Source organism: Bidens hawaiensis, unplaced genomic scaffold, assembly GCF_021521415.1.
Source record: "Bidens hawaiensis isolate Kalapana, Puna unplaced genomic scaffold, B.hawaiensis_p1.1 tig00021533_1, whole genome shotgun sequence".
NCBI lineage: Eukaryota > Viridiplantae > Streptophyta > Magnoliopsida > Asterales > Asteraceae > Bidens > Bidens hawaiensis.
Genome location: NW_027493354.1, coordinates 105860 through 132737, shown reverse-complemented (window position 1 = coordinate 132737; position 26878 = coordinate 105860). Strand labels below are relative to the sequence as shown.

Below are 26878 nucleotides of genomic sequence, written 5' to 3'. Positions count from 1 at the left end.
AAGGAGGTTGTGCCTACAAAGGATGCATCCATAACCCCTCCAGTTTCCACAGGTGAAGGGGCAGAGTCCTCTAATCAAGGGGACTCCCTATTTCGTCCCTCATGGAACCTTGGTCCTAACGCGCTCTTTACCGATTTCTATGAGCATTGCCTCCCACCCTCCGAGTGTAACAGGATACACTCCCAGACTCAGGCTAGTCTAGCGCAAGCACTTAGCTACCATCTGGTTAATGTGCTGTCGACTAGTAGTGAGGTATTCAAGGGTTGGGTGGTCGGTCAAACCGACCTTGAGCGCACCGTTCAACGCATGGTCGAAGCTGAAGCGGCGAGGGATGCTGCCCAGACGGAGGCTAAGAAGAATAAGGCTGCCCTCCTGATTGAGGAGAATAAGCGTTTGAAGGAGAGGATAGCCGCTCAGGTCGAGTTTATCGCTGCCCGGGATGAGGAGGTCCGGAGGCTTGCATCCGAGGTTCAGGAGAAGGACGGTCACCTGGCCTCTGTTACTGAAGAGAAGGCGAGTCTGGAGAAGGCCTTCACTGATGTCTGGGATGAACAGCATCTCCAAGGTAAACACTTTGATTACATTTATCTTATAAGAATATTATGTTGTCCTTTCCTTGGACCAGAATGTCAGGCTCATCAAGGAAGGCCCTGAGCTTGGGGATTTCTTGGCTGACTTGTTGGTCAGCTCGTCGCGGGTGGGACGCCAAGCTGGCTTCCAGGAGGGGTACACCATGGCTCGCGAGGGACGTCCGCCTACAGAATTTGAGCTTCAAGGCCAGGACTGTCAAAAGGAGTATGATGTGTGGATGGAATCCTTTGAAAATCTTTCCTTTGACATCCTGAAGTATATAGAGGAGAACCGTCGCGAGCCCACTACTGTTGATGAGCTGCGCCTTCATGTAAATAAGCTGCTTGCAGAGGCTGAGGATTAGGAGGCCTCTCGCGACGAATAGAATGATAGTGTAGATTTATGGATGTACTTTCTTTCTTGTTTTGTAAATTTCATGTACATATGAAATGGAATGGACTTGTATTTTTCACTTGCATTGAACTTTTGTATTTGTAGTCTTCTTTCTCCATGACCCATCCGCTTACATTTATGATTTGTTTCCTTCTTGTTCTTTTTTGTAACTTGCGTTCTGATAATGTCTGAAGTGTCAGCCAAAGCATTTAGTTTGTCCAATTACTATAGAACTAGTAGTTCGCCGATTATATCTGAGGCTTGATAGATGCGACATGTCTGCATAGCGTAGAAAAAGGTCTGACAGCTGACTCACGCCGCATCTAGGGATTTTAAATTTTCGACTTTTGGTTTTCCCGCCTGACGTGTCACAATCTGATTGGTAGCCAGTCGTGTTGCACTTTTCCACGTATTAAATGCTACCACTATATATATATGTTGATTTCATCTTTATCTTCTTCACTTTTGTGTTGAATAGTTGAATTAAGCGTTGCCGGAATTCATGAAGTAATTATCTTCTTCTTTAAGCTTCCTTTATCTAATTACTTAGTAGCCATAGCTCGTTGCAATCAATATTTGGCCGATTATATGGCGTCGACGAGACCTGATTATCAAACCATCGATTCTGTAACCATTGATTGGGACGTCAAAGTTTTTCAAGACGTCGTCAATGCTTACGGTATAGCTCCAGAATGGGAGCCGGAATTTCTGTCTCCTGGTTCGACGGCGAGCCGATCTCCGGTGGGGAAGATGGCTGTGTTCGCCGAATATTTCAGCTCCGGGAATCTCCGATTTCCGGTTACTCGATTTCTGGGTAAGATGATAACTGGGAATATGATTCATATTTCCTAGCTTCATGCTTCGACGGTGATGTGCATGCGTCATTTTGAGTTTTGCTGCCAGGCGCATGGCATTATGCCTACTATTGATAAATTTGGCGTGTTCTACCGCTTACATGGTAGGGGTGGCTGTAACACCCTGGCTAAAGCGGAAACGCCTGAGTGTGACGTACATATTGCTCAAACACACGTGACACTATTAGGTGACCATAATAACATTATTTCATTTAAATCTTCATGTAACACAAGTTATTCAAATAATACAAGTTGTAACAAATAAACGAACAAATGATAAGTTGTTCTTTGACTATCCTATAGGCATACTTTGTGTCTTCTAACTTTCATCCTTGTATCTTTACACCTGTAACATATGTATAAAATAAAGTCAGCTATGAACATAGCTGGCGAGATTCCCACAATTTGATATAATACGTAAAAATAATACAATTCCATGAATCTTGTGAAATGAGCACATAAGGGTTCTTTACACTCGATGCAATGGACCTGAGTGTAAAGAACAAACGAAGGTCCTTTCCAGTTGGGGCTACCAACGTACTTGGATATGGGGTCCCTTTTCCACTCAACACAAATGGACCTGAGTGCAAAGGTGGGGCGTATGATCATACTTATTGAGGCAACCACTGAGCAAGTAATTCTGAGCAAGTAATCAAGTAAACACACAAATCCATGTAATGAATTGTAGTTTGTAAGCAACATTGTAAATACTTGAAGTTTTGTAGGATACATATGCTACCCCAAAATATGAAAATGTTTAAAAAGGGGTTGTGAAAAACTCACCTTGAAATCGAAGCTACACTTGTAATATAAGCCGAAAACACGATAACGAAACCGAAGCAATCAACGTCTCGAACTATAAATGAAATAAATATGAAAATTTAAACACTAGCTAACGGGATTGTAAAAGTTAGGTGTTTCGGTCTTAGGAGTTAAGCAATATTTTAGAATATTTTAATAGTATTTTACGGGATAATATTATGTTTAACTTTAGCGGTATTTTAACATTTTAATTTAATTAACTATTATTTTAACTACATTAGAATAATTTTAACACTATAATGAGGAATTTAATATTTGCGGATTACGGATTTTAACGATTGTTTTAAGGCACTTGGATAAAATTTTGTATTGAAAAGATTATTAAGTAACGAAAGGTAATTCACGAAAGGTTTTTTTTTTTATCATATTATTTTAAGCTTAATGGAAATCTAATGATTTGAATTATTTTAATATTATTCTGAGTTAACGGATTAAAAGGTAACAAATTTTTAGTTAACGAAATAACATTTAACAAATTATGAATTAACAAATTAAAGTTGACGAGTTACGTTAACGAATCGTAATAAAAACAAATTTTTGTAAGGATTTATCAAAAATATTTTTAATTTAACACTAAGTTTGAATATTATATAGTTCACAGAATTTTCGGTGTTAACGGTATATTTTATTTTGAAAACGGAAGTGTTAACGAATTATAAAGTAAAATAACATAAATAAATAAATAAAATGTTTAACGAGTTTAAGCAGCACTTGACGGGTTTGAAAGATTGTTCTTTTGGTGAAAAGGATATGCCTATGTATAAAAGCTTATAATTTATTCTTAAGTGACTAAAAATAATTTTGTGTGATTTAAAATGATTTATAAATATATATGATATATTTTAATTTATATACAAATCAATAAAAAAATCGTGTAGTGACCCGGGTTCGCACCCAGGTCTGCACGCCTACAATGCACCCACACAACCACTTGACTAACATCAAGTTTTGATAACATAACAAGAAAAGTTATATATAATCACACATACTTGATCATCTTCTTCATTAACAAACCCTAGGTTTCAATTCTTTAAATCTGATCCAAGTTTGATTAATATTTGTAAGGGGTTTGATTTCATTGATGTTCGCGAATTAAAACCATATAACGATTACCTCTATTAATGCCGGAATGGTGGAGAACGAAAGTGGCGGGAATATCGATCGGGATAAACTCGGTTACAGCTTCTTTGTGTTATATTATGTTAATTGATGATAGGTGTGTCCTTAGGCTTACAGTAACATCCTATTTATATTACAAATTGTGTCAAAAACGCGTTAATTATATTGATTAGGCCGCAACAAATTATCAGGCATGAATTACGGGTCGTTTGATGTTTTAATGGACGTTATACTATAATTAAAGCATTGATTTAACGACTAATATCATGGTCCACGGTCGTTACGCAATTAAAATGGGTCAAACGCTAGTTTAGCGGAGTGATTATGGTGGCCGGAGCCGTCGCCGGCGTTCGCCGGACGGCCGGTGTCGGAAAGTCGTGGAACAGGGGGGTTACGGGAGGGCTGGGTATGATTTTTATTATATTAATATAACTTAAATGAACTTTACATTTCAGGTCCCTGTACTTCCAAGAGCTTTTTAAAAACATATTTTAATTAAAAGTTACATTAAAGACCTTCAAGTTTCATGTTATTATTAAATCAATAATAGAAGATATATTTGCAATAAGAGCCCTAAACTTTGGAATGCTATGATTAATGAATCGAAAGTTATTATACTAGGATAATTTACGCGTGTAGTTTGCGAATTATTTAAACATAAAACTTTAAATCCCGGGTTTCGTTAAAACAACAAAAGTAATGTAAAACAAACGAACGATGAACTTCAATCGTCGAGAGTGTTAAATTAACGATGAACGTTTAACACGAATACAATAAAGTGACAAAACGGTTTGGTTTATCGAATACGAATAAAACGATGAATTTCACATAAAATACAAGACATGAAAATTGAGAATAATAAATGACATTATATTATATGTATATATTAAAAAAAACAAAACCGAAAATTCGAAATTGGTCGGGTTTTCGGGTTTGAAAAGTAACGAATGTTACAGGATTCTCAACTTTTAGAAATTTCGTCCCGAAATTAAAATAAAATTACAATTTTAAGAGAAAGCAACTAATACAAGGAGTTTGTTTAAAAAGTTTTAACGATTTTTGCCATACATATTTAAATAAACACAATAACGTCAATCTTTGAATGACGCGAAAGACGTCACAAATGAGAAATACGACAAGGACACTTATATATAGGATGTACCAGCGGCGTATCCACCATGCCCGTATCATACGGCATTTGTCCCGTTTTTCAAAATCATTCCAGGTTTCAAGTTATTACACACAACCTATTTATTATGTTTTTCATGGGAGGACTTGGGTAATTACGTGTCGACCCATAATTACCTTTATCGTCGAATGGTCCACATAATACGTCCCATTGTGTGGGTTTCAAGATAAAATAAATTCTTATTTGAAAACTTTTAAATCAAGATCGATAACTATAAGGAAAACAAATAATAAAAGTATATAAACAAGTCCTTGAGGTCAAAGATAAGCGTAACATTAGGTTAAAATAATGAAATCATTAATGTTTAAACGAAATACATGATGTTATTGAAGTCTTAATGAAATAAGAGAGATTCTAGAGTAACCTATAAAAATAATAATACTAATGAATGGAAACGTTAAAGTCAGCAACAACATAATTAAATGAAACATTGGAGTCCAGAATAACAGAGTAAATAAATGTGGTATTGAGCCAATAAATACCAACACGAAAGTCGGTAAAGCAATGAGTTCGAGAATAGGGTAGGTGAACGAAATTTTAATATCAAAATATCAAGATAATGTAAGTTCTTGGAGCCAATAATGACTCGTTAATCAATTAAAAGTTTCCAATAAAATATCAATATGAATAAAGGCAACATTGGAATTAAGCATGAATAATTATAACTTCGAGATCAAAGTAAAACTTTGGCCTCAATTTGATAAAACATTGAGCAGAGCTAGAATAAATCAAGCAATCAAAACAGATTATGTAATAATAACAAACTCAACATGTATAATAACATGCTCATAGTCCCAACTTCCACTAAACAATTACGTTTATGAAAAATCGGTTATAGACCACGAGATTGAAATACCAAAGTAAATTGATTCAAAATGCAACTACGAATGAAAATAGTTCACTTCTTAATGAATAACCAATATGAAATTCGTAAACAAATCTTCGAAAGAAATCGATACATAAATATTATTTCGATAATGTCCAAACGGAATAATATAATATATATATATATATATATATATATATATATATATATATATGAAGAAGAAAGGAAGGAAAACAAAAGGTAGCTTGTAATGCTTGTCTTCTAGAAGATGGATTGCGGTATGAAAATTATTATGGGGGCAATGGTATGACTTATTAACTCGAAACTCGTTGGCGTTGAAAAGGAAGAGGAAAAGAAATGATTGTTGAGCTTCGTTTAAATTTGTGAAAATCAATTGTAAAAACCTGATTTTTTTTAACTCAAGGAAAAAGAAAGTAATAATAATAATAATAATAATAATAATAATAATAATAATAATAATTTTGCAAAGAAACATTTAGTAAGTACTAAAGTTTACGAAACTTTATAAGACCTTTTGGTGTAAAAGATTTTCTGTCAGGTTGTACCTTATGAAAACACTATGGAGGATCTTCAAAGATTATAACTGTTATAGTGATAATATTTGTATTAACAGGACTCACGGATTTAATAAGTATATATAAGTTGGTTATTGAGTGAAAGATGATAAGATTAATTTGTAATAATAATAATAATAATAATAACAATAATAATATTAATAATAATAATAATAATCTTATTTTAAAGATCTTTTTGAAATTATAATAATAATAATAATAATAATAACAATAATGATAATATTAATAATAATAATTTTTTGAAAAATGATAATAATAATTATTATTATTAGAGTAATAATAATGATAGTAATAATAATGATTGTACGAATAGGAATAATATTGGGGATAACCTATTTGGTTAAAATGAGATTTCTTTTTAGGAAAATATCTTGATTATACGAAATATTTTTGTAAATATAGATGGATATATAGTTGTTAATTGACTATTTAAAATAATCGAGATTAGATTTTTTTTTTTACACATAAAGAAATAAACATGGAAAATTATGTATGAAAATTTATATATTAAATTTTAGGAATGGTTGATGAGTTTGAAAAGACTAGGTATTGATGTTGGAAAACGAATAAACTTTTTAGTAGTCAAGGGACGTGGGGTAAGGTATGGCATGGCGGAAACAAGTTAGGCCTTATAACGGGTGTGCTTGAGTTACTGCAATAGTAGCGAGTTTGAAGTACGAGCATGAGGTAAGGCAGAAGGTGGGGAATAAATGGTTGGGTAACAGGTCATGAGAATAAAAGTGTTGTGTTGAATATGTATAGTTATGAGGCAAAAGCTACTGAGTTGGCCGAACTTAACACTATTTGGAGCATTTTAGCATCGCGGTAGCGGAGTGGGAAAAACGTCCATGTTATACAAAGAGTGGGTTCTCGTGTAAATACCTCGGTTGGGTTGGGTTTGAGTATCGAAGTGTTAGGTTGGGTTTGGATTTACTTAGGTATGGCTTTGAGGTTTAAATGTATTGTTGTGGTTGGTAATAAATCTTGGTTTGTCATGGTCGGGATTGCGATGGTCAATTGCTTGATGATTTGGGTTGTCGTTTTGTGGCTTGAGTTTCGAGGGAAACGTCAAGGAAAGCGACAAGGCATGCTACGAAGCGTGACACAGAACGTAAATATGAAATTCATATAAAAAATCTAAAGAAATTTTACAAAGATTCATAAAATCGGAGTCAATCTTTATAAATCATAAAGATGAAATCACATGAAGCAAAAGTTGAAATCAAAATTGAAATGCTCATGAGTTTTTGAATTTCAATAATAATCTAATTAATCTTGGAATATTCATATGAAAAATATATCAAATTTTGAAATAAAAGCATGGAATTAGTACAAACTTAATATAAGTATGAAATCGAATTGAAAATCGAGTGTTTTTTTTTGTACCACCATAACTTTTCGAATTTTCAATTAAAACCACAATAAGAAATGAATTATATAAAGAAACGAATTGAAAATCGACAATTCATGCATCACCATGACTTTTCGAATTCTAAATTTTAAAACAAACAAGAAAATGAGTATTGAAAATCGACTATTCATGTATCACCATGACTTTTCGAATTTCGAATTTTAAACCCAAAATAGTACATGAATATATAAATAAAGGAAATGAATTGAAATTCAACGATTCATGTATCATCATGACCTTTCGAATTATAATAAGTAAAGGAAACGGGTTGGAACTCGACAATGCGTGTAATAGCGCAATTTTTAGAAATTTCCATGAATATATAAGCTCAGAAAACGAATTAAAAACTCAACTATTCACATAACCCAATGACTTTTCAAAAACGTAATATAAACAATTAAGTCTTTAGAATCACACGTTGTATGAATCAACGATTCATGACCTTTCGAATTATAATAAGTAAAGGAAACGGGTTGGAACTCGACAATGCGTGTAATAGCGCAATTTTTAGAAATTTCCATGAATATATAAGCTCAGAAAACGAATTAAAAACTCAACTATTCACATAACCCAATGACTTTTCAAAAACGTAATATAAACAATTAAGTCTTTAGAATCACACGTTGTATGAATCATCATAACTTGTATGTCCCAATGAAATAAAAATGCGTAATCAAATCGAACCGAAAGTTGGGTATTCGTGTATCACCACGACTTGACAGACTTTCTGTTAAAACGTATAAATCAAAATACGTAATCAAATCAAACCAAAAGCTGGTTATTTGTGTATCACCACGACTTGTCAGACTTTTAGTTAAAACACATTGTAAAACTTTGAGGGTCGGAGTCACACGTCTCATGAACCACCATGACTTGTGTGACATCCTAAGGAGTGCAACCATATCCTTATCACAAAGAGGACATGGTCTTTAAGAAGATGAAATATCGGAACACCGAATTTGAAAATTGCTTGAAATTACCTTTGAGAAAACTTGTTTTAGGCCTAAGCCTTGGACTTGTGTGTGTACTTATGTTCATGAGGCATTAATGAAATCAGCAGTACAGTAATACAGTAATAGTAAGTGAGTTTAAACAATCAACTAGAGGCTCACATAATTCTATCATGCAACCCTAACAAATAAACAAATAAGCTATAACTACCTAGAACACTACATCTAATGTCCTATCTTATAGCCACGGCTCTGATACCAATCTATAACACCCCGGCTAAAGCGGAAACGCCTGAGTGTGACGTACAAATTGCTCAAACACACGTGACACTATTAGGTGACCATAATAACATTATTTCATTTAAATCTTCATGTAACACAAGTTATTCAAATAATACAAGTTGTAATAAATAAACGAACAAATGATAAGTTGTTCTTTGAATATCCTATAGGCATACTATGTGTCTTCTAACTTTCATCCTTGTATCTTTACACCTGTAACATATGTATAAAATAAAGTCAGCTATGAACATAGCTGGTGAGATTCCCACAGTTTGATATAATACGTAAAAATAATACAATTCCATGAAACTTGTGAAATGAGCACATAAGGGTTATTTACACTCGATGCAATGGACCTGAGTGTAAAGAACAAATGAATGTCCTTTCCAGTTGGGGCTACCAACGTACTTGGATATGGGGTCCCTTTTCGACTCGATACAAATGGACCTGAGTGCAAAGGGGGGCGTATGATCATACTTATTGAGGCAACCACTGAGCAAGTAATTCTGAGCAAGTAATCAAATAAACACACAAGTCCATGTAATGAATTGTAGTTTGTAAGCAACAACGTAAATACTTGAAGTTTTGTAGGATACATATGCTACCCCAAAATATGAAAATGTTTAAAAAGGGTTTGTGAAAAACTCACCTTGAAATCGAAGCTACACTTGTAATATAAGCCGAAAACACGATAACGAAACCGAAGCAATCAACGTCTCGAACTTTAAATGAAATAAATATGAAAATTTAAAGACTAGCTAACGGGATTGTAAAAGTTAGGTATTTTGGTCTTAGGAGTTAAGCAATATTTTAGAATATTCTAATAGTATTTTACGGGATAATATTATGTTTAACTTTAGCGGTATTTTAAAATTTTAATTTAATTAACTATTATTTTAACTACATTAGAATAATTTTAACACTATAATGAGGAATGTAATATTTGCAGATTACGGATTTTAACGATTGTTTTAAGGCACTCGGATAAAATTTTGTATTGAAAAGATTATTAAGTAACGAAAGGTATGATTAATAATAGAAGATATTCAAGTTTCATGTTATTATTAAATCAATAAGAGAAGATATATTTGCAATAAGAGCCCTAAACTTTGGAATGCTATGATTAATGAATCGAAAGTTATTATACTAGGATAATTTACGCGTGTAGTTTGCGAATTATTCAAACAAAACACTTTAAATCGCGGGTTTCGTTAAAACAACAAAAGTAATGTAAAACAAACGAACGATGAACTTCAATCGTCGAGAGTGTTAAATTAACGATGAACGTTTTGACACGAATACAATAAAGTGACAAAACAGTTTGGTTTATCGAATACGAATAAAACGATGAATTTCACATAAAATACAAGACACGAAAATTGAGAATAATAAATGACATTATATTATATGTATATATTAAAAAAACAAAACCGAAAATTCTAAATGGATCGGGTTTTCGGGTTTGAAAAGTAACGAATGTTACAGTGGCCGCTACGTTTGCCTTCCAACTGACCAGGAGGCTATTGCTGTGGACATACCTCTCCTGGACCCTCATTGTGCCAGGAAATTCTATTGGATATCGGAGGAAGTGATCCCGTCGCCCATGTACTGGCATTTGGCGGATCAGCCATTGCTTTCCTTGCCATTCGTTGATCGTCCGGAAAGGCACGGGTGGTATCAACAATTGACCCATACCCCCACTCCTATGCGCCCCATCCCTGAATCTGCTCTCGTGAGGGCTGGGATGAGTCGCTTGTGGCCTTATCCGGACGATGTGCCATATTTTCGGAAGCCGGATGGATGTAAGTAGACTTGTCATACTTCCTGAGCTTATCCTGGTTTCTAATTTTGGTTTATTATGCAGCTGAAGGTCTTCTGTTGTCTGTTCTTGTGGTAGGTGTGTCTGGTGTTATGCACATTGCTGCCTGTGATAAGAAGGAGCTCCCTATCCTTGACAAGACCAAGGATAATTTTTTGTTTCCTCAACAAACCCGTCTGGAGCCTGTAGTCTCTGAGGGTTTGTTCGCGACAAGTAATTTATCCTTGATACGACCAAGGATAATTTTCTGCGTACTCTCGCCGATTACTGACTATGTTTTATGATACAGCCTTTGGTCGCAAGAGGAAAGAAACATCGTCCAGCCACGCTCCGTTGGAGGTGGCTGGGGAAAAGCAGGGAATGGATCTTCCTCCCCCATCCTCCGAAAGCGAAGAGAGTTCGCCTTTGTGACCGCGTTGCGGTCCGTACTAAAGGTATCGCATATACTTTCCTATGGATTTGTGTTTATTGTTTAGTTGTTTATTTGGCGATTTATTTTTGTGCAGCCCCTGTTATCCTCTTGGACTCTCCTCCCACTAAGAGTGACCTTAGCGGGCGGTCCTCTGCTGGTAAGGGGCAGTCCAAAGAGGGTTCAACTTCCTTTGGTTCCCAGAGGTTGGAGTCACCGCCTTCGCCTCCTGCTCATGGAGCTGAGCCTTCCGAGCGGGTGATGGTACCCCTCCCCCGCCTCCTCATGAGTCTGAGAGGGGGGAAGGGGGCCATAATATGCAGAGTGATATTGTTCGGCATGTCCCTGAATGGAATCTGACTCCTTCCTCATGATTTTCTGACGGGGAGGTGTGTTTTGTTTTCCTTCATGAGGACGTGCCCCCTACGGAGCGTGAGTACTAGCAGAACTGGTCCCCGGTATCTGTTGGCAATTCGTATATATATCATCTGGCCAACCTGGTTTCCACAACCCAAGAGATATACCGGGACTGGAACTTCATGGGGTGGAACTGGGGTTCTCAGGAGAACCTGTTGAAAGAGCTCCAGGCAGAAAGGGAAAAATATTGTCTCGCGGCTAACACCAAAAGGTGGAAGTTGAGAGATTCTGAACGGGCTCTTGAGCAAGAGAGGGAACGGCAAGCTGCCGCTGCCAAGGAATGGGAAGAGGCGTGTCAGCGACAGAACGTTTCACTTGAAACCGCGCGCTCTCTAACCCATGTCCGCTAGGATGAGCTTGCGAAGGCAGAAAAAGCCAAGAGTGATGTTGAAGCTCTCCTTGCAGCTCAGGAGGAAGCTATTAGTACCCTTCGCGCTGCCGCTGTTGAAAAGGATCAATTAATTGAAGACCTGATCAAAGAAAACACCAAGTACATTGGTGAGCAGTGTGCTTTGAAGTTAAGTGTTGAGGAAGCTTCCTCTTACTGTGCCTGGTTGATGCGGGTAGGTTTTCCCAAGGTATGGGTTCCTCCGTCTTTATCATGACTTGTGAATTCGTTTTGCTGATTCTTGAATTGTTTTCGTAGGTTGTCTCCCGTATTCATAGAGGAGATGAATTAGGAGACTTCCTTGCTGATCTTCTATGCGCGTCTAGTGACTCGGGTCGCAAGGCGGGTTTCCAGGAAGGGATAGCCTTTGCTCGGGAAGGCCGCTCCATTGAAGAGTTTGACCTACACGGAGTGGATGTGGATGGGATGTATGATGCGCGAATGGACGCGTTTGATCAACTGCATTTTCCCATCTAGGACGCTATCCAGGGTTTTGCATAAGCAGCGGATGGCGTTCATCAGCTCCGAAACTTTCTTCGTGAAGAATAGTTTTTGTATATACACTTTTTGTTTTCTTGTTCCTGTAATCCCTTTTTCGAATGTATATATGGCATAGATTTTACATTTTGTCTTGTATGAGTACAATATAAATGTGTGTAAGCTAAATCCGTCATGTATCCAAAATATAGGCCAGACTGGGTTGGTCACTATCAAGCAAGTGTCCATTGGCTTGCGGGTGGGCAACTGATGTGAACACTTGCTTTATTTGCAACTCAGATAACCATTCCTGGAGGCTGCTATCCGCGAACTGAGTCCCATTATCGCTGACTAGTGTTTGGGGGAGACCGAAACGACAAATAATATATTCCCAGAAGAATTTCTTCACATTCGTTTCCGTTATATGGGCCAAAGGTTTGGCCTCTACCCACTTTGTGAAGTAGTCGATGGTGACTAACAAGAACTTCACACGTCTAGGGGCCTCGGGGAATAGTCCCATGATGTTAATGGCCCATTTTTGGAAAGCCATGCTGCCGTGAATGGAACTAGGTCGTTCTGAGGTCGCAACGTCCGGGGTGCGTGTCGTTGACAGGCATCGCATTTCCGGATTTCTTTGAGGGCATCCATGTGCATGCCCGGCCAATAGTATCCTGCATTCATTATTTTTGCTACCACCATTCTTGGTCCTGCGTGTAGCCCGCAGATGCCCTCATGTATTTCTCGGACTACGTAGTTGGCATCGCCTGCGTCTATACATCTGAGCAGTGGACCAAGGAATGATGTTCTAAACAAAACCTCATCATGCATTTGATACCACAACGCCTTATGACGGATCTTTCGAGCCTCTGCTTTATCTTCCGGGAGGATGCCAGAGGACAAGTAAGCCCTGATTGGTTCCATCCAGGACGTTGCTCCGGTCTGGATGACCAGAACTTGGTGTTGAGGAACGGACGAAGCATCCAGAACTTCAATTCTAACGTCTCTGCCCATGTGTTCGAAGCTGGTGGATGCCAATTTGCTCAAGGCATCCGCGGGTCGATTCTCACTTCTTTTGATGTGCACTACTTTACATGAAGTGAATTGTTTCATAAGGTCTTTAGCTTGGGACAGATATGAGGCCATGACATCATTCTTTGCTTCATAAGTCCCTGAGACCTGTCTTGCAATAAGCATGGAATCGACCCGAGCCTTTAAAAATTTCACACCTAGCTTCTTCGTAATCCGCAGTCCGGCCAAGAATGCTTCGTACTCAGCTTCATTGTTTGTAATTTTGAAGTTCAACTTGATGGCATAGATGAACTCTTGGCTGTCTGGGTTAATCAATTTCAGACCTGCGCCTGATCCCTCCCCACTTGATGCTCCATCCGTAAACAGAGTCCATTGTTGGCTTTCATCGGAGGGGATCAGGGGTTGTTGTTCAAATAGGCATTCCTGGACTTTGCCTGTGGGTACCTTTGTGACAAAGTCCGCCAAGACCTGGCCTTTGATCGCGGGTCTAGGTTTGTATTCAATGGAGTGTTCACCTAGTTCGATTGCCCATTTGGCTAATCTCCCAGATAATTCAGGTTTGGCTAACACGTTTTTCAGCTTATAGTCTATCAAAACTTGTATTGGATGACCTTAGAAGTACCTCTTTAATCTTCGTGCCGCATAAACTAGCGCCAGCACAAGTTTTTCAAGCATCGAGTACCGGGTTTCGGCATCCGCTAGCGTTCTGCTGACGTAGTATATCGGCGTTTGGATGGCTTTACGATCCGTTAGGAGAACTGCCCCAATTGCAATATCAGAAGCAGATAGATACAATATGAGAGGTTCTCCTTCACGGGGTGCGGTCAATGTTGGAAGCTCCATGAGGCATTTTTTTTACTTCTAGGAACGCCGATTCTGCTTCCGGTGTCCATTTGAAATGTGACTTTTTCAGGCAATTTCGTAATGTTGACACGAATGGGTAAGATTTAGCCGCATGATTTGCCATAAATATGTTTAGAGCCACTAATCTTCCATTCAACGTTTGGACCTCTTTTCGCGAAGATGGGGAGGACATCTGGGCAATGGCCTATAACTTCTCCGGGTTTACTTTGAATCCCTCCCCGTTGACAATTACTCCCAGAAACTTTCCTTCTTCCATGCCGAAAGAGCATTTCGAAGGGTTAAGTTTCATGTTTATTTTCCTGAGTGTTGAGAAAAAGTCTTCGATGTCTCGAAGGATTTGATCTTCCTCCACACTCTTGATGACCAGATCATCCATGTACACCTCCAGGTTCTTCCCGATCTGACCCCGGAAAGTGTTGTCCATCAAACGCTGATACGTGGCTCCCGCGTTTTTTAGACCGAATGGCATCATCTTGTAGCAGAATGTGCCTTGGTCGGTTCGGAAAGTAGTTTTATCTTCATCGCGGGCCGCCATACGTATCTGGTGGTAACCCTTGTAAGCATCTAGAAAACACTTGAATTTGAAGGGTGCCACTACGTCTAATTTGAGGTCAATCTTTGGAAGCGGGTAACAATCTTTGGGGCAGGCCTTGTTCAGGTCCTTAAAGTAGATGCACATCCGCCATGAACCGTTGCTTTTAGGGACCATCACCGGGTTCGCGACCCAAGTTTGGTACAGAATCTCGCGGATAATCCCTGCGTGCAACAGATCCTGCACTTGCTCGTTCATGGCTTTTGTTTGTTCGGGACCCATCTTTCTCTTTCTCTGAACGATTTGTGTATACGCCGGGTTGACCCGCAGCCGATGCTCTGAAAAATATCTCGTGGGACGCCTGTCATATCTGAAGGCTTCCAGGCAAAGATATTTGTGTTTTTGATCAGCAACTGTTTCAGAAAGACGCGCATTGTTTCTGAGATAGTTGCCGCGATTGTGACGGTTTGTTCCAGGTATTCCGGATTGACAACACATTTTTTGGGCTCTGTCCGCAATGCTTTCTTGGGTACCTTCACAGGCTTCGACCCCTCTGTTGCGTAGCAATGTTTGTTAACTCGGATGATTGCTACCCCTGTTCGTGTGGCAACACCCACTGCACCGTGTGCTGTGGAGGGGTTGGCGTTGAAGTCTCCAATTTCTTCCCGTCCTAAGATTATGTCGTGTTTGGATCTCGCGGGTAGGACGAGGAACTCAACATCCTCGGTCCTTGTGTGGATCCCGTCACTCAGCGTGACTGGGAATGTTATGACCCCCTTGGTGTGCATAACCTCGTAGCCAAACCCGGAGACTGGGGCGTGCACAGGCTTCAACTTGGCTTTATCTTCCTCATCTAACTGCTCCAAACACTGTTTGTACATTATGTCGGACGTATTCCCAGTATCGAAAAATACATATTGAGACCGATAGTGACCGAACAAGGCTATCACAATTAGAGGTTGCTTCATGCATGGGCCTCCTTTTACTCTTGGAAAAACTACGGGTTCACTTTTCCACTCATCTTCGTCTGCCTCCTCCCGCTTAAACATTCGAGGGGGTCCCCCTTGGATCATGTGTACATTCAAATCCTTAATCTGCTTTCGCGGGGGACCCTTCTCTGCAGGAGTTACGTTCTTCCGTGGACCTTGTTGCATGTTTTTGAGCAGATGGTCCAGTTTTCCAGATTTGATGGCGGACTCGATCTCATTTTTCAAGCTTATGCACTCGTTTGTGTCATGTCCGATATCTTCATGGAACATGCAATGCTTGTTCGGATTCAGGTTCACCCGCTTGATCAACGGTTGGGGCTTCCTGAATTCGATGTTCTCTGTTGTTAAGATTTCGTACGGGGTCTTTTTTCAATGGGGTCCAAAGTTTCCGGTCGGACTTGCCCGCAGTTCTATCTTTTTGTTTTTGCCCGATCAGTGACCTGGCATCAAACTGCTTGAATGAGCTTTCCGGGGGCTGAATCTTTGACCATATTGAACCCTTCTCTTTAGACTGAGCGTTCCGTGGCTCGGTTCTTGTTTGCTTTTAGGGCGCCTCTCGCCCTAACAATTTTTCTGTGGCTGCAAAGACCTTGGCCGTGGACATGATTCTGTCCCAAGTCTGTGGATGCCATCCCGGCCTGTTAAACATCTGACCATTTCTGGGCTCTTCGCGTTTACTCGAAACGCTCCTCTTAACATGTACTCACTGATTCCACCAATGTTTAAGCTTTCATTCTTGAATCTGGTGATAAATCTTTCTAGTGATTCATTGTCTCGGCGGACAACACTCAGGATCTCTGACGGGTCCCGAGTGTTTTTACGCTGTTGACTGAAATGCTGTGAAAACTTTGATACTAGGTCATCCCAGCTCTTGATTTGACCGTCGGGTAACTTCTCAAAGCACTCTATGGCTGCTCCTGTTAGCGTCAATGTGAACATGTGACACCAATAGGGCAACGTCTATCCACTCACTCCAGCAACTGCTGTGAAGTTCAGCAGATGATCGCTCAGATCAGTCATCCCATTGTATTTTCCCAAATTGCTCGGGATCTTGAAATTAGTTGGGAAAGGAGCGTTTGCTATTCGCGGGATGAACTTCGACTTTTCCGAATGCAGCGGGGCAGTATGGCTTGGTGAAGTCTTCTTCCGCATCGCTGAAGTATTTAGCATGTCTGACTAACGGCTTGGGACGGCTGGAGGTTTCCCTACCATAGTCTCAGCTACCATCACTCGCGTAATCTTCCTCTTAGAACGTTTCTTTCTGTCGAGTATCCCATGGAGTTCTATGGGATAGAGTACGCTGAGTGTGATAACTTCTCTTGCGGCTATTTGCAAGTGACCAACCAGCTGATCGAGAGTTGTCTTCCAACTCTAGATCTTGAGTGTGTCGGAGTATTGGTGGCGGAGACGGAGATGGCGAGTCGTACGTTAGCGTCCTGGCTTGTACCTTATCTCGCCTCACTCTTCGCTCATACTCCTCTTTTAGCCGATGTTTCTCTTGTTGGTACCACTTTTCTGAGGTGAGAATGCTTTTACCAGATCTTGTCTGGTAAGTTCTCGTTTCGTCCCCTTCGTATCTGGGAAATTCTCTGGCTCCGTCTTCCAGAGCCGGAGTTTGAGTGGTTCGATGGATCTTGGTGACTTTGTGCCTTGGGAACTCTCCGGCCTGGACTTCTCGGACCGGGGTTTTGGTGTTCCTGCGGGGTGCAAAGTTTTCAAACCTTTGAACTTCTCCGGTCCTGTTTTCGAAGACCGGAGTTCTGGTGCCCAGGCGAGGTTCCTCCGACACCTATCCTTCATGGACTGATTCGTCCAGAATTTCAGTACGACGACTTGCCTAAGCAGCAGATGGCTGTTGGTTCTGACTCATCTTCAGATCACAGTGAATCGAAAAAACCATAAAAAACCGTGTATCTAGCTAAAACCGGATGGCGCCAATGAAGAAACACTAGATCAAACTGGATAGTCCGATCGGGTATTTCCCCATATGTGAGTATACTAAAGTGCTATGAGAACATATCCAAGCTAATGCCTGCAAAACAGAACACCGTTGAGTCTCGTTACGGGAAGGACAGAGTGGGGGGGGGGTCTTCCCGTAACCACCATCCGGCGTGAGAATCAGTACTGTATCTTAATCGGAAATAATACGAGTACCGGTATATTGCGTAAGGCGTGACAGTGTGAATGAATACCTTAAAGAGATGATCTTCGTATTTATAGCCGAAGGTGGAGGGAAGGTGATTGGTGGAGTTGTCACTATCAAGTTATTCCTTCTCTGCCTGAATGGACACGTGTCGGGCCTTTATTGGATGTGACAGCCTGGACCTATTTATGGTGTAGCCATTATCTGTGCACGTCGTGGGATGGCCATTACGTGTCCAGGTGTCTTCTTTCCATTGGCCGATGTCGCTATCAGGAGGTTTTGTGGGAATCTTCTAGAAGTAGTTTGTTACAACTGCTCTTCCATATCACGTGGGGATCATACGTATGATGAGTCCCTTGAGTTATTTGTGGATTCCTTCCGCGGAAGCTCGCGTGACCGTCCGCGGGTTATGACGGAGTTCCACGAAGTGTCTTGGATTGTGGATGACTTTACCAATCCACTTGTTCCTTGCGCGGATGTCTTTTGGCGATCCGTGGGTTGGATGATGGATCCGTGGATGGCGGATGTCTTTGACGATCCGCGGGTCGAATAAGGGATCCGTGGGTAGCTTTGCTACCCTCCCTCTATAAATACATTATAGTTGTAAAAAATAAAGAATTGTCACAAGTGTTCTGAGGAGATCATCATATTTTTTCACTAAATCAGTCGCTCAAGTTTCACGTCTTTTATCTCTAAGTTGGTATAAAAATGGTAAAGCCATAAACAGTAGTAATTTCATTCAGGATATAAAAGAGTTCAAATTAGAATATGATTCGTCTTGCTAATATTGTACAAAGGAGGTCAAGGTGGTGATCTCCACTGAGGGAAATTTACACAACACTGCAGGGAGAATATTAAAACTGTAAATAACTAAATAATATATATCATTACACCACAATTATGATGTCACCGTTTATTCCAGCCATTATATGAAAAAGATTAACGCGGTACATAAAAAGAAAAAAAAACCCCTCAAATACCACTCAAATACCGAGTTTGATACCTATTGAAATATTAATCATAAATTAGTATATAAAAAGAAGAAAAAAAAACCCTCAACTGGGGTCAACCTGTGAATACACGGGTTGTATTCAGGTTCACGTGTCTTAACTAACCTCATCTTTCCTCCAAAGTGAGTTAGTTCCTATTTCAATCTGAACCATTTTTTACTGGAACCAAACTGGTCCTTCTAACGGGTTGTGTTTGGGTAATGCGTCTGGGTTTACGTTTCTTAAGTAACCTCATCTTTCCTCATAAATGAGGTTAGCTCCTGTTTGGTTCTAAACTATTTTTGACTTGAATGATTGCTGCTATTAAAAGAAATCAAATGTCAATTATAAAAAAAAAAGCAAAAATATTGACCTGCTTAAGGATTTCCCTTAGAAGAAGCAAGATTAGTTTGGAAATTATCCAATGCACCTAATTGAGATTCAACACCCAATCGAACAATTAGTGAATTTAAAACCAACTTTCTATCTAGAACTAGAAGTTGGTCTAAATGCTCGGCCATGGTGAGAAAAATCGGTGACTGTCGACTTCGATGGTCCAAAATCAGTTGGTTCATTCTTATCTTACAACACTGCTCCGATGACTTCAATTTCACGTTTAGGAGAGGACGGTTCCGGATTATCGCTGCCAGTGACGATTTTGCACAGGGTTAATGATCAATTATGACACGATGGTGGTTGCCACAGGTTGAAGCGATGAAAATTGAAGGAGAAAGAAACTGATGAATCATGTTGGGTGTTGGTAAGATGGAGGGAACAGGTTCGTTCAAGGGCTTTACAAATTGTATCTCCATGGAGACAGACAGATGCCGACATAATTATATGAAGTTAAATTAAAAGGGAGGGCTGCTGTGTCAATGACCCTGTTATTTTATTATTATTATTATTATTATTATTATTATTATTATTATTATTATTATTATTATTATTATTGTAGTAGATACCCATTAAATCAGTTCGTCCGCTCAACCATGGGTTCAAACTCAAGCTTGGCTTTACACCCCCGTTCAATCATCCACTAAATTAGTTCATCCACCGCTCAATCACCCACTAAAAAATGGTGGTCCAACCCCTGAAACAGTTCATTGATTCAATCGCCAGTCATAAACAGGACCAGTCCAACCAGTGCCGGTTAACTGTCCGGTTCCAACCCCTGAAACAGTTCATTGATTCAATCGCCAGTCATAAACAGGAACAGTACAACCAGTGCCGGTTAACTGTCCGGTTCCTGGGCCGTTGTTCCAGTATTATCAGCATAGCTCATAGTTCCAGACGTAGACCTGATTATGTACTGAACCCCTTTGTATACATGTGCATTTAAAAAAAAAGTATGTATAAATAGCATTTCAAAAAAGTGCTTAAAAAACTAGACTAAATTGAAAACAAGGTAGCATCCCTACTAAGACCATAGTACAAATTAAGCCAGAACATTACATCAGTTTCATATAAAGAAACTTTAGTTGGCTAGATTATGCTTATACTGCAGCCAAGCTAGCCTACCAACATCGTCTGGAAGACTCATAAATAATTCTCTTTTCACATCATCTTCAAACAAATTAACCGCAAAGCACCATAACTCACTACATGACGTCATTAATCCTTCTGCAACCATACGGTTAATCACACCTATTGACGCACCAATACTAGAATCAGTAACTTGATTAACATTAGAAGTCTTTAGTATCTTCAAAGCACGTTGCTGAGTAGCATTTTGTCGCGTCATAAATTCGTTAAACATTGTAGCTCTCTCCGACTCGGTCGTTTTACACTTCATCGGAGTAGCTTTAGGCTTAGGTTTAGTACTCATTTTAACAATCTTCTCAGACGGTTGGCACCCGTCACCATGGTTGGGAGTCATGCCATCTTCTTGTCTCACCTCGTTTACAAAATTTGAAATAGAAGTAGCCTCTTCGGTTTCCATGTTTCCAAATTGAGAAGACTTTATCGCATGTTCTGAAGAATCCTCTAGGCGATCCTCATCACCTACATCATCATCCTCAATATTCACATGATCTACCTCATTCGACTTATTTAGATCTACAGGTGGTGTCACTGTCACACACTCAATCCCATTGGCAACTACATCATCAAATAACAGATCCCACGCCTCCTGCAACTCTCTTGATGGTTGTTTCTTCCTAACTAACTTAAACTCCGGGTTTTCCTGCATGCCAAATTATTGCATTTTAAAATAATAAAAACTTGTAACTGATTTAAACAATATTACCTTAATTTTCCTTTCCCACCAATCATCCGAACAATCCAGCTTCCCTGTACTTTCATTCCAACGAAGACCAGTTTCTCCACGCTTCAATGACTTCCAAAGGTTATGTCGTGCATGCATTGCATCATACCTGCTTCTTAAAGCTGTGAAACTTTTAAACTTATGGCCACTAACTTTTTCAAACTCTAACAGATGATCACCCCATTTAAATGGAGTGTTTCTGCCGTTGTTGGCAAGGTGTTTGTTTAGGATATCACACATTGCCAATAGATACTGATCAGTCCACTTAAAATAATCTCTCTTGCTATCGTCAACCGTCTAGCAACAAGATAAATTTATAAAAACGGTTAATACGAATTAACTAACGTAAACATATAGGTTGGTTCAATGAGAGTGGTGAGTGGTTACCGGCGGTGACTGATGGGGAGGAGAGTGTGACTGTTGGGAGATCGAGCCGCTGGGACCGTGTGCTGACGGAGGGGACGATGGCCTACATTGGGAATGACGACAAAAAGATAACGGCAATTTAAGTTAGCGCCAGCTGACATAAATGGATGTTAATTATCGAAAACAGTTGGAGACTAATCATTAAAAAAAGCCGATAAAAATAGAAAAATAATGTATTAAAAAGGTAATTTTTCTTTTACCAAATTCTGTTAAAGGGCTTGTGAAGTGTGAACTACTTAATATTACCTCAATAAAACCTTTTGAATCGAGTCAAGTATTAACAAGATCGGGTTAGAAAATAAGCTCGAGTTCCCTTATCAAATTCTGGTAGCCAAATAGCTAAATATTTATAGGAATTTTGTTTAATATATATATAGTAACCAACAAAGCCCAACTTTTATCTTTAAATCCCTTTCAGGTATAAGATTAGTATGAGCACCCATTTCTCTATCCAACTGGCAAAAGGCCTCCCACGCCCACGATCATAGACAGCGCTAGTGACCTGTCCTGGCCTGCCCCAGTTCAAGGAGAAACCCACCGCCCGAGTACCAGGTAGGGAAAAACCCTTATTTTTTTAGAGCAAAGCAAATATTAAATTAAACAATAACCTAAACATACCCTGAAGTATTATTATCTTTATCTAGCTTGGCGGCGTCAAGCGGACTGCCATCTCTTTTCCGGGCGACGGTGTTAGTGTTAGTTTCAGTTTTGGGTGATTCCTGAAGAGGGAAATTAAGATTGGCTTTGCACCCACGCAGTTCAAAAGCCGCTTTATCATAAGCCTTTGCAGCTTCAATTGCCGAGAGGAAGGTACCCAACCAAACTTTGCCGCCTTTTTTGGGGTCTCCGATCTCCGCGGCGAACTTTCCCGACTTCCTCCGCCGTACGCCTTTGTACTTCACCTCGCTTTTCTTGAAATCGCTTTCTGAATTCGCTTCTTCATCCATCGCCTCCGCCAGATCGGATCGTCAAAATATTATTATTATTATTATTATTATTATTATTATTATTATTATTATTATTATTCGTGGGTCGGTAGGCAGTGGAAATTTGCTGCTTTGCGCTTTTGTTTTTGTTTGTATATATTTTTTAATGTAATAGCCGCCGGTGTTGACCAAAATAACTAAAAGGTCACTCTTTAAGTTAACATTTCCTATCTTTTAACCGACATGCAAGCGACAGTTTAATTTATTTATGTATCCGCCGCGTTGTGTTAATATATTACACAGGTTTGGCCGGTATGGATTAAGTTCGTTAAGATGCAACAATAAATTAGAAAACAAAATAATCTGTTAACGTAGGAAACAATAGTACCGCATGCATAAACTATAATAAAAAAAAATTAACATATTAAAAAGGTCGTGATGGTAACCACATTGATTCTCTCACGCGTTGCACAAACAAGTCAGTTGATAAATCCCGGGCGTTGTAACATTGATAAATACGAATTCGGCCGATAGTGACTACGCTCGTTACGGTACCGGAACTAAACCTAAAAAGTAAAGTCATTAAATTAACACATTTAAAATAAAAAAATCCCAAAAATTAGCGACGCTAGTATAAAATAAATTAACATTTTTAAATGAATGTTTATCGGTCGGAGAAACCTGGGCGTTGGTAAAACCTGAGGGTTTTCGGTTCCGGGCCTTGAGGTTGTGAGTCCAGAAAATGCTGGCGTTGATAAAACCCAAGCCTTGTTAGTCTTGGGAGTTGCATCGGCAAATCGATGCGAAATTTATTGGTTTTCGGTACATTCGTTATGGTACCAAAACTAAAACAAAAATGTTGGTAGAACCCGAGCGTTGTCGGTTTCGGGCATAACAGCGTTAAGTATGTAAAACCAGAGCGTTGTTGGTCCCGGACGTTGCATCAGTGACGTGTATAACATCCGAACTTTTTGTAAAATAATAATAAAGTATTTATTTTAATTACTATGCAAATTTATTATTTAAATTTTAAATAAATAATTAGTTTGGTGATATACTTAGATATAAAAGATGGACTTAGAAATATATGAACTAAGGATGTTATGGGCCTAAGATTCATGAGCTTGGAGTAGAGGTGCACAAATCGGGTTTTTCAAATACTCGGGTTCGGGTATGGAACCGAGTTCAGGTATGACCGGGTATTGGAAAATCGGGTATTGGTAATACCCGGGTCTGGCTCGGGTCCGGGTATTGTCTCTAAAAACCATACTCTATGCATCGGGTTCGGGTCAGGTATAGAACCGGGTATTCTAAAATCGGATATTTGAATACCCTATTTCCAGGTATTGAAAAAACCCTATTTTTGGGTTTTTTCCGGGTTTTTTTGGGTATAGATTGGATTTTTTTAAGGGGTTACAATTTTTAGGGGTATTTTTGGGTATTTTCAGGTATTTTTCGAGTAATTTCGGGTATAGATCGGATATTTTGAAAAACCTGGTTTCGGGTATTGGAAAAACCTGGTTACGGGTATGAAACCGGTTCCGGTTTTTGGGTATTACCGGGTATAAATCGGGTCCCGTTCCGGGTACGGATATTGGTACTAAAATGCATACCCTATCCGTACCCTACGGGTACGGATTCAGGTATTAAAAACCCGGGTATAAAAAAAACCAGTTCCGGGTATTTTTTTGGGGTCCGGTTTCGGGTTCGGGTTTTTTGTGCACCTCTAGCTTGGAGCATTTAAACTCATTAAACCCTCCATAAATCATAAATCTTCCATTTCCATCTTTGTCTCTCCACACACTCAAAACACACACACTCCACCGTTCATCTAAAATCCTTAGATCTATAAGCTTAAGAAGGAGATTTGAGCTCCTTAATAGCTAACTAATAAGAAACATATCAAGATCTTCACCTCTAACCTCATTCCAACCCAACTCCCATTTTTGAGTGAGCAACCCGCAAAGACCTGACGATTCCTGAAGATCTAACCGTCGGATCGATCTCAAATTTTAACAGAGCGTTCATAGAATATAAATTAAGATTTGTACGAGTCGGATCTTTGACTAGAGGTTGCGAAGCCCGGTTTTTATCAAGAAAACCATAACAGCGAAAAATGAAGTTTTCAGGCGTCTGTTTGAGCTTTCTAGTGACTATAGCAATGGATTCCAGCGACGGAGAGCATAGGGGTTCATAGATCTTGGCGAGATGGTTCCGTGGCCGCTTGAATCGCCTAAATCGGGGCTCATTTGAAATAGTTTTGGGTTATTCAAATTTTCCGAACATAAACCTCAAAGATACGTTTTTATTAAAAAAAATGTTACTTTTCGTGTACGAATTTGCATGAAACTTGATAGGAGGATAGATTGTGCCTAATTAACAATAAAGTAACGAACTTGATAATAAATTGGTTAGTCGATTCGATTCGTGTTGTACGAGAAATGTTTGACCCGTGAAAATGATGGGTAAATGAAGTCGGTATGGCATGAAACTCGGTATGACAGTAAATTGGGTCATAAGGAATTAAAAAGTAATGAACTTGGTTGAAGAAAACGATTGAAACAGAAAATGAGCTCAGCTCAAATCGCAATTGGCCACGAACGTAATCGCAATGAACACTAATGCGATTGCGATTCGGGGGAGGTTTGCGCTTGCGATTCCGGGTAGGATGCTATAGCGATTTCGGGTAGGATGAGATTGCGATTCTGGGTAGGATGTAATTGCGATTTTTGATCAAATGAGATTGCGATTCTAGATCAAATGTGTAACACCCCAACCTGGTCAGGGCTGATGTGTCACTATTACAGGATCATATCAAAAACATAATTCCCTAAATTTTTAATTAATTACATTACAAGGCCTAACAATTTATCCAGACGCGTGATGTAATTCTTTTCATTAACTTGTATGAATATTTTTATACTCTCAAGCACTCTTCCATAACCTGTCCCTAGATGTCTTGATAACCTGACGTATAAGAAGAAAAACATGAAAGTACGTCTGAGCAAAACTTGCCCAGTAAGAGGATAGAGGGAAATAAAATGGCTAATTTTACTCGAGTAAAAAGGGCTAAGTTTTTCAAAAACACATTTAAAGGAAATTCTTAAAAATTTTCAGAAATCATAGCATACAAAGTAAACAGATATAATAAAAAATAACATGTAAGATTACCCAAAGTCCAGAGGGTTCATTTTAATTATAGGGGTGATGCAGGGTAGCTAATCCATACATCCATATTGTGAACGGAGTGTGGGCAAATCACACAATCATTCACCAGATAACAGACATTCTTTCATATTCCTAGGACCGATCCATACACCTCTAAATAGAACATAACAGACAGTCCAAAGACTGTCAGGACCGTGAATCGGGTGAAACCTTAAAAAGGTTGACAAGAACACACCGACTCGATTACTCAAAGGCCTGTTGAATATCCCGGCGGAATCAGGATATCCAACGAATGTGAATGAAGGAGTGAAAATAGCAAACACAAAACAATAATAGATAATCAATAAAAGCTCATTCAAAGACAAAGATTCATTGTATTTAATGATTCAATAATGAAACAGTGAAAGGAATGTCTAGGGTTTCCTGTATGACGGCGGCGACTATACGAGGAAACAAATAGAATATTCTTTTGGAATGTTTCTCGTATTCTGTGTGAGCCAACCTGTAAATCCGTGTCCTAAATGGAATCCTAGGACCCCTATTTATAGACCCTGACATTCCTTCTAGAAGTTCCTAATCATTACATAATGAAATACAAAATAATACAAGTGTTGAGTCCTCGAGCAAGGTAACAATCTTGCTCGAGCAGACTCACTACGCTAGGTATGCTCGATGAATGTCCTCGAGCATACTTTACTTAGAATATCTTCAGTGAAGATATTCTCCTCCAGCAATCTTCATTCCTCTTGACTAATTCATGCTTTGCTCGAACTCGTCCATCGAGCATGCTCATTCTTCTTAATGTCTTCATTTTTCTTATTCAGCAATCTTTAGCATGCTCGGATGTAAATCTTGCTCGGGAACCGAACTGTGCTCGAAGTCCTTGCTTTGATCACGTGACATCTTCTTATTGCATCCATGCTTGTTCCCATGTGCTCGATCATCTTGTGCTTGTAACACTTGGTTAAAACTTGTATGATCAAGCTGTCTGCTCGATTGGCAATCCATGCTCGATAGAAGAATACTC

General features: G+C 39.2%; 2 protein-coding genes across 2 annotated transcripts; both read right to left on the bottom strand.

Moving 5' to 3' along the window:
- Positions 1-13008: 13008 nt before the first annotated feature.
- Positions 13009-14394, bottom strand: LOC143563826 (uncharacterized). The gene is made up of 2 exons (XM_077051284.1): positions 14174-14394; positions 13009-14038 (listed from the first exon to the last, which is right to left on the bottom strand). Exons 1-2 carry the CDS (start codon positions 14392-14394, stop codon positions 13009-13011), a joined length of 1251 nt encoding a protein of 416 aa, XP_076907399.1.
- A 6148-nt stretch (positions 14395-20542) lies between these two features.
- Positions 20543-21810, bottom strand: LOC143563825 (uncharacterized). Its single transcript, XM_077051283.1, has 3 exons — positions 21719-21810; positions 21314-21628; positions 20543-21250 (listed from the first exon to the last, which is right to left on the bottom strand). The coding sequence occupies exons 2-3, from the start codon at positions 21569-21571 to the stop codon at positions 20543-20545; spliced, it is 966 nt and encodes a 321-aa protein (XP_076907398.1). The 5' UTR covers positions 21572-21628; positions 21719-21810.
- Positions 21811-26878: the final 5068 nt, after the last annotated feature.

What these genes read in the sequence shown, in the direction of transcription:
- LOC143563826 (XM_077051284.1), bottom strand. Translation starts at nt 14,394, where the DNA reads ATGGAGCTTCCAACATTGACCGCACCCCGTGAAGGAGAACCTCTCATA. An exon ending in GCGGCACGAAGATTAAAGAG is followed by an intron (nt 14,039 to 14,173) that starts GTACTTCTAAGG and finishes ATACAAACCTAG; the next exon opens with ACCCGCGATCAAAGGCCAGG.
- LOC143563825 (XM_077051283.1), bottom strand. Translation starts at nt 21,571, where the DNA reads ATGTGTGATATCCTAAACAAACACCTTGCCAACAACGGCAGAAACACT. An exon ending in GGTGGGAAAGGAAAATTAAG is followed by an intron (nt 21,251 to 21,313) that starts GTAATATTGTTT and finishes TTTGGCATGCAG; the next exon opens with GAAAACCCGGAGTTTAAGTT.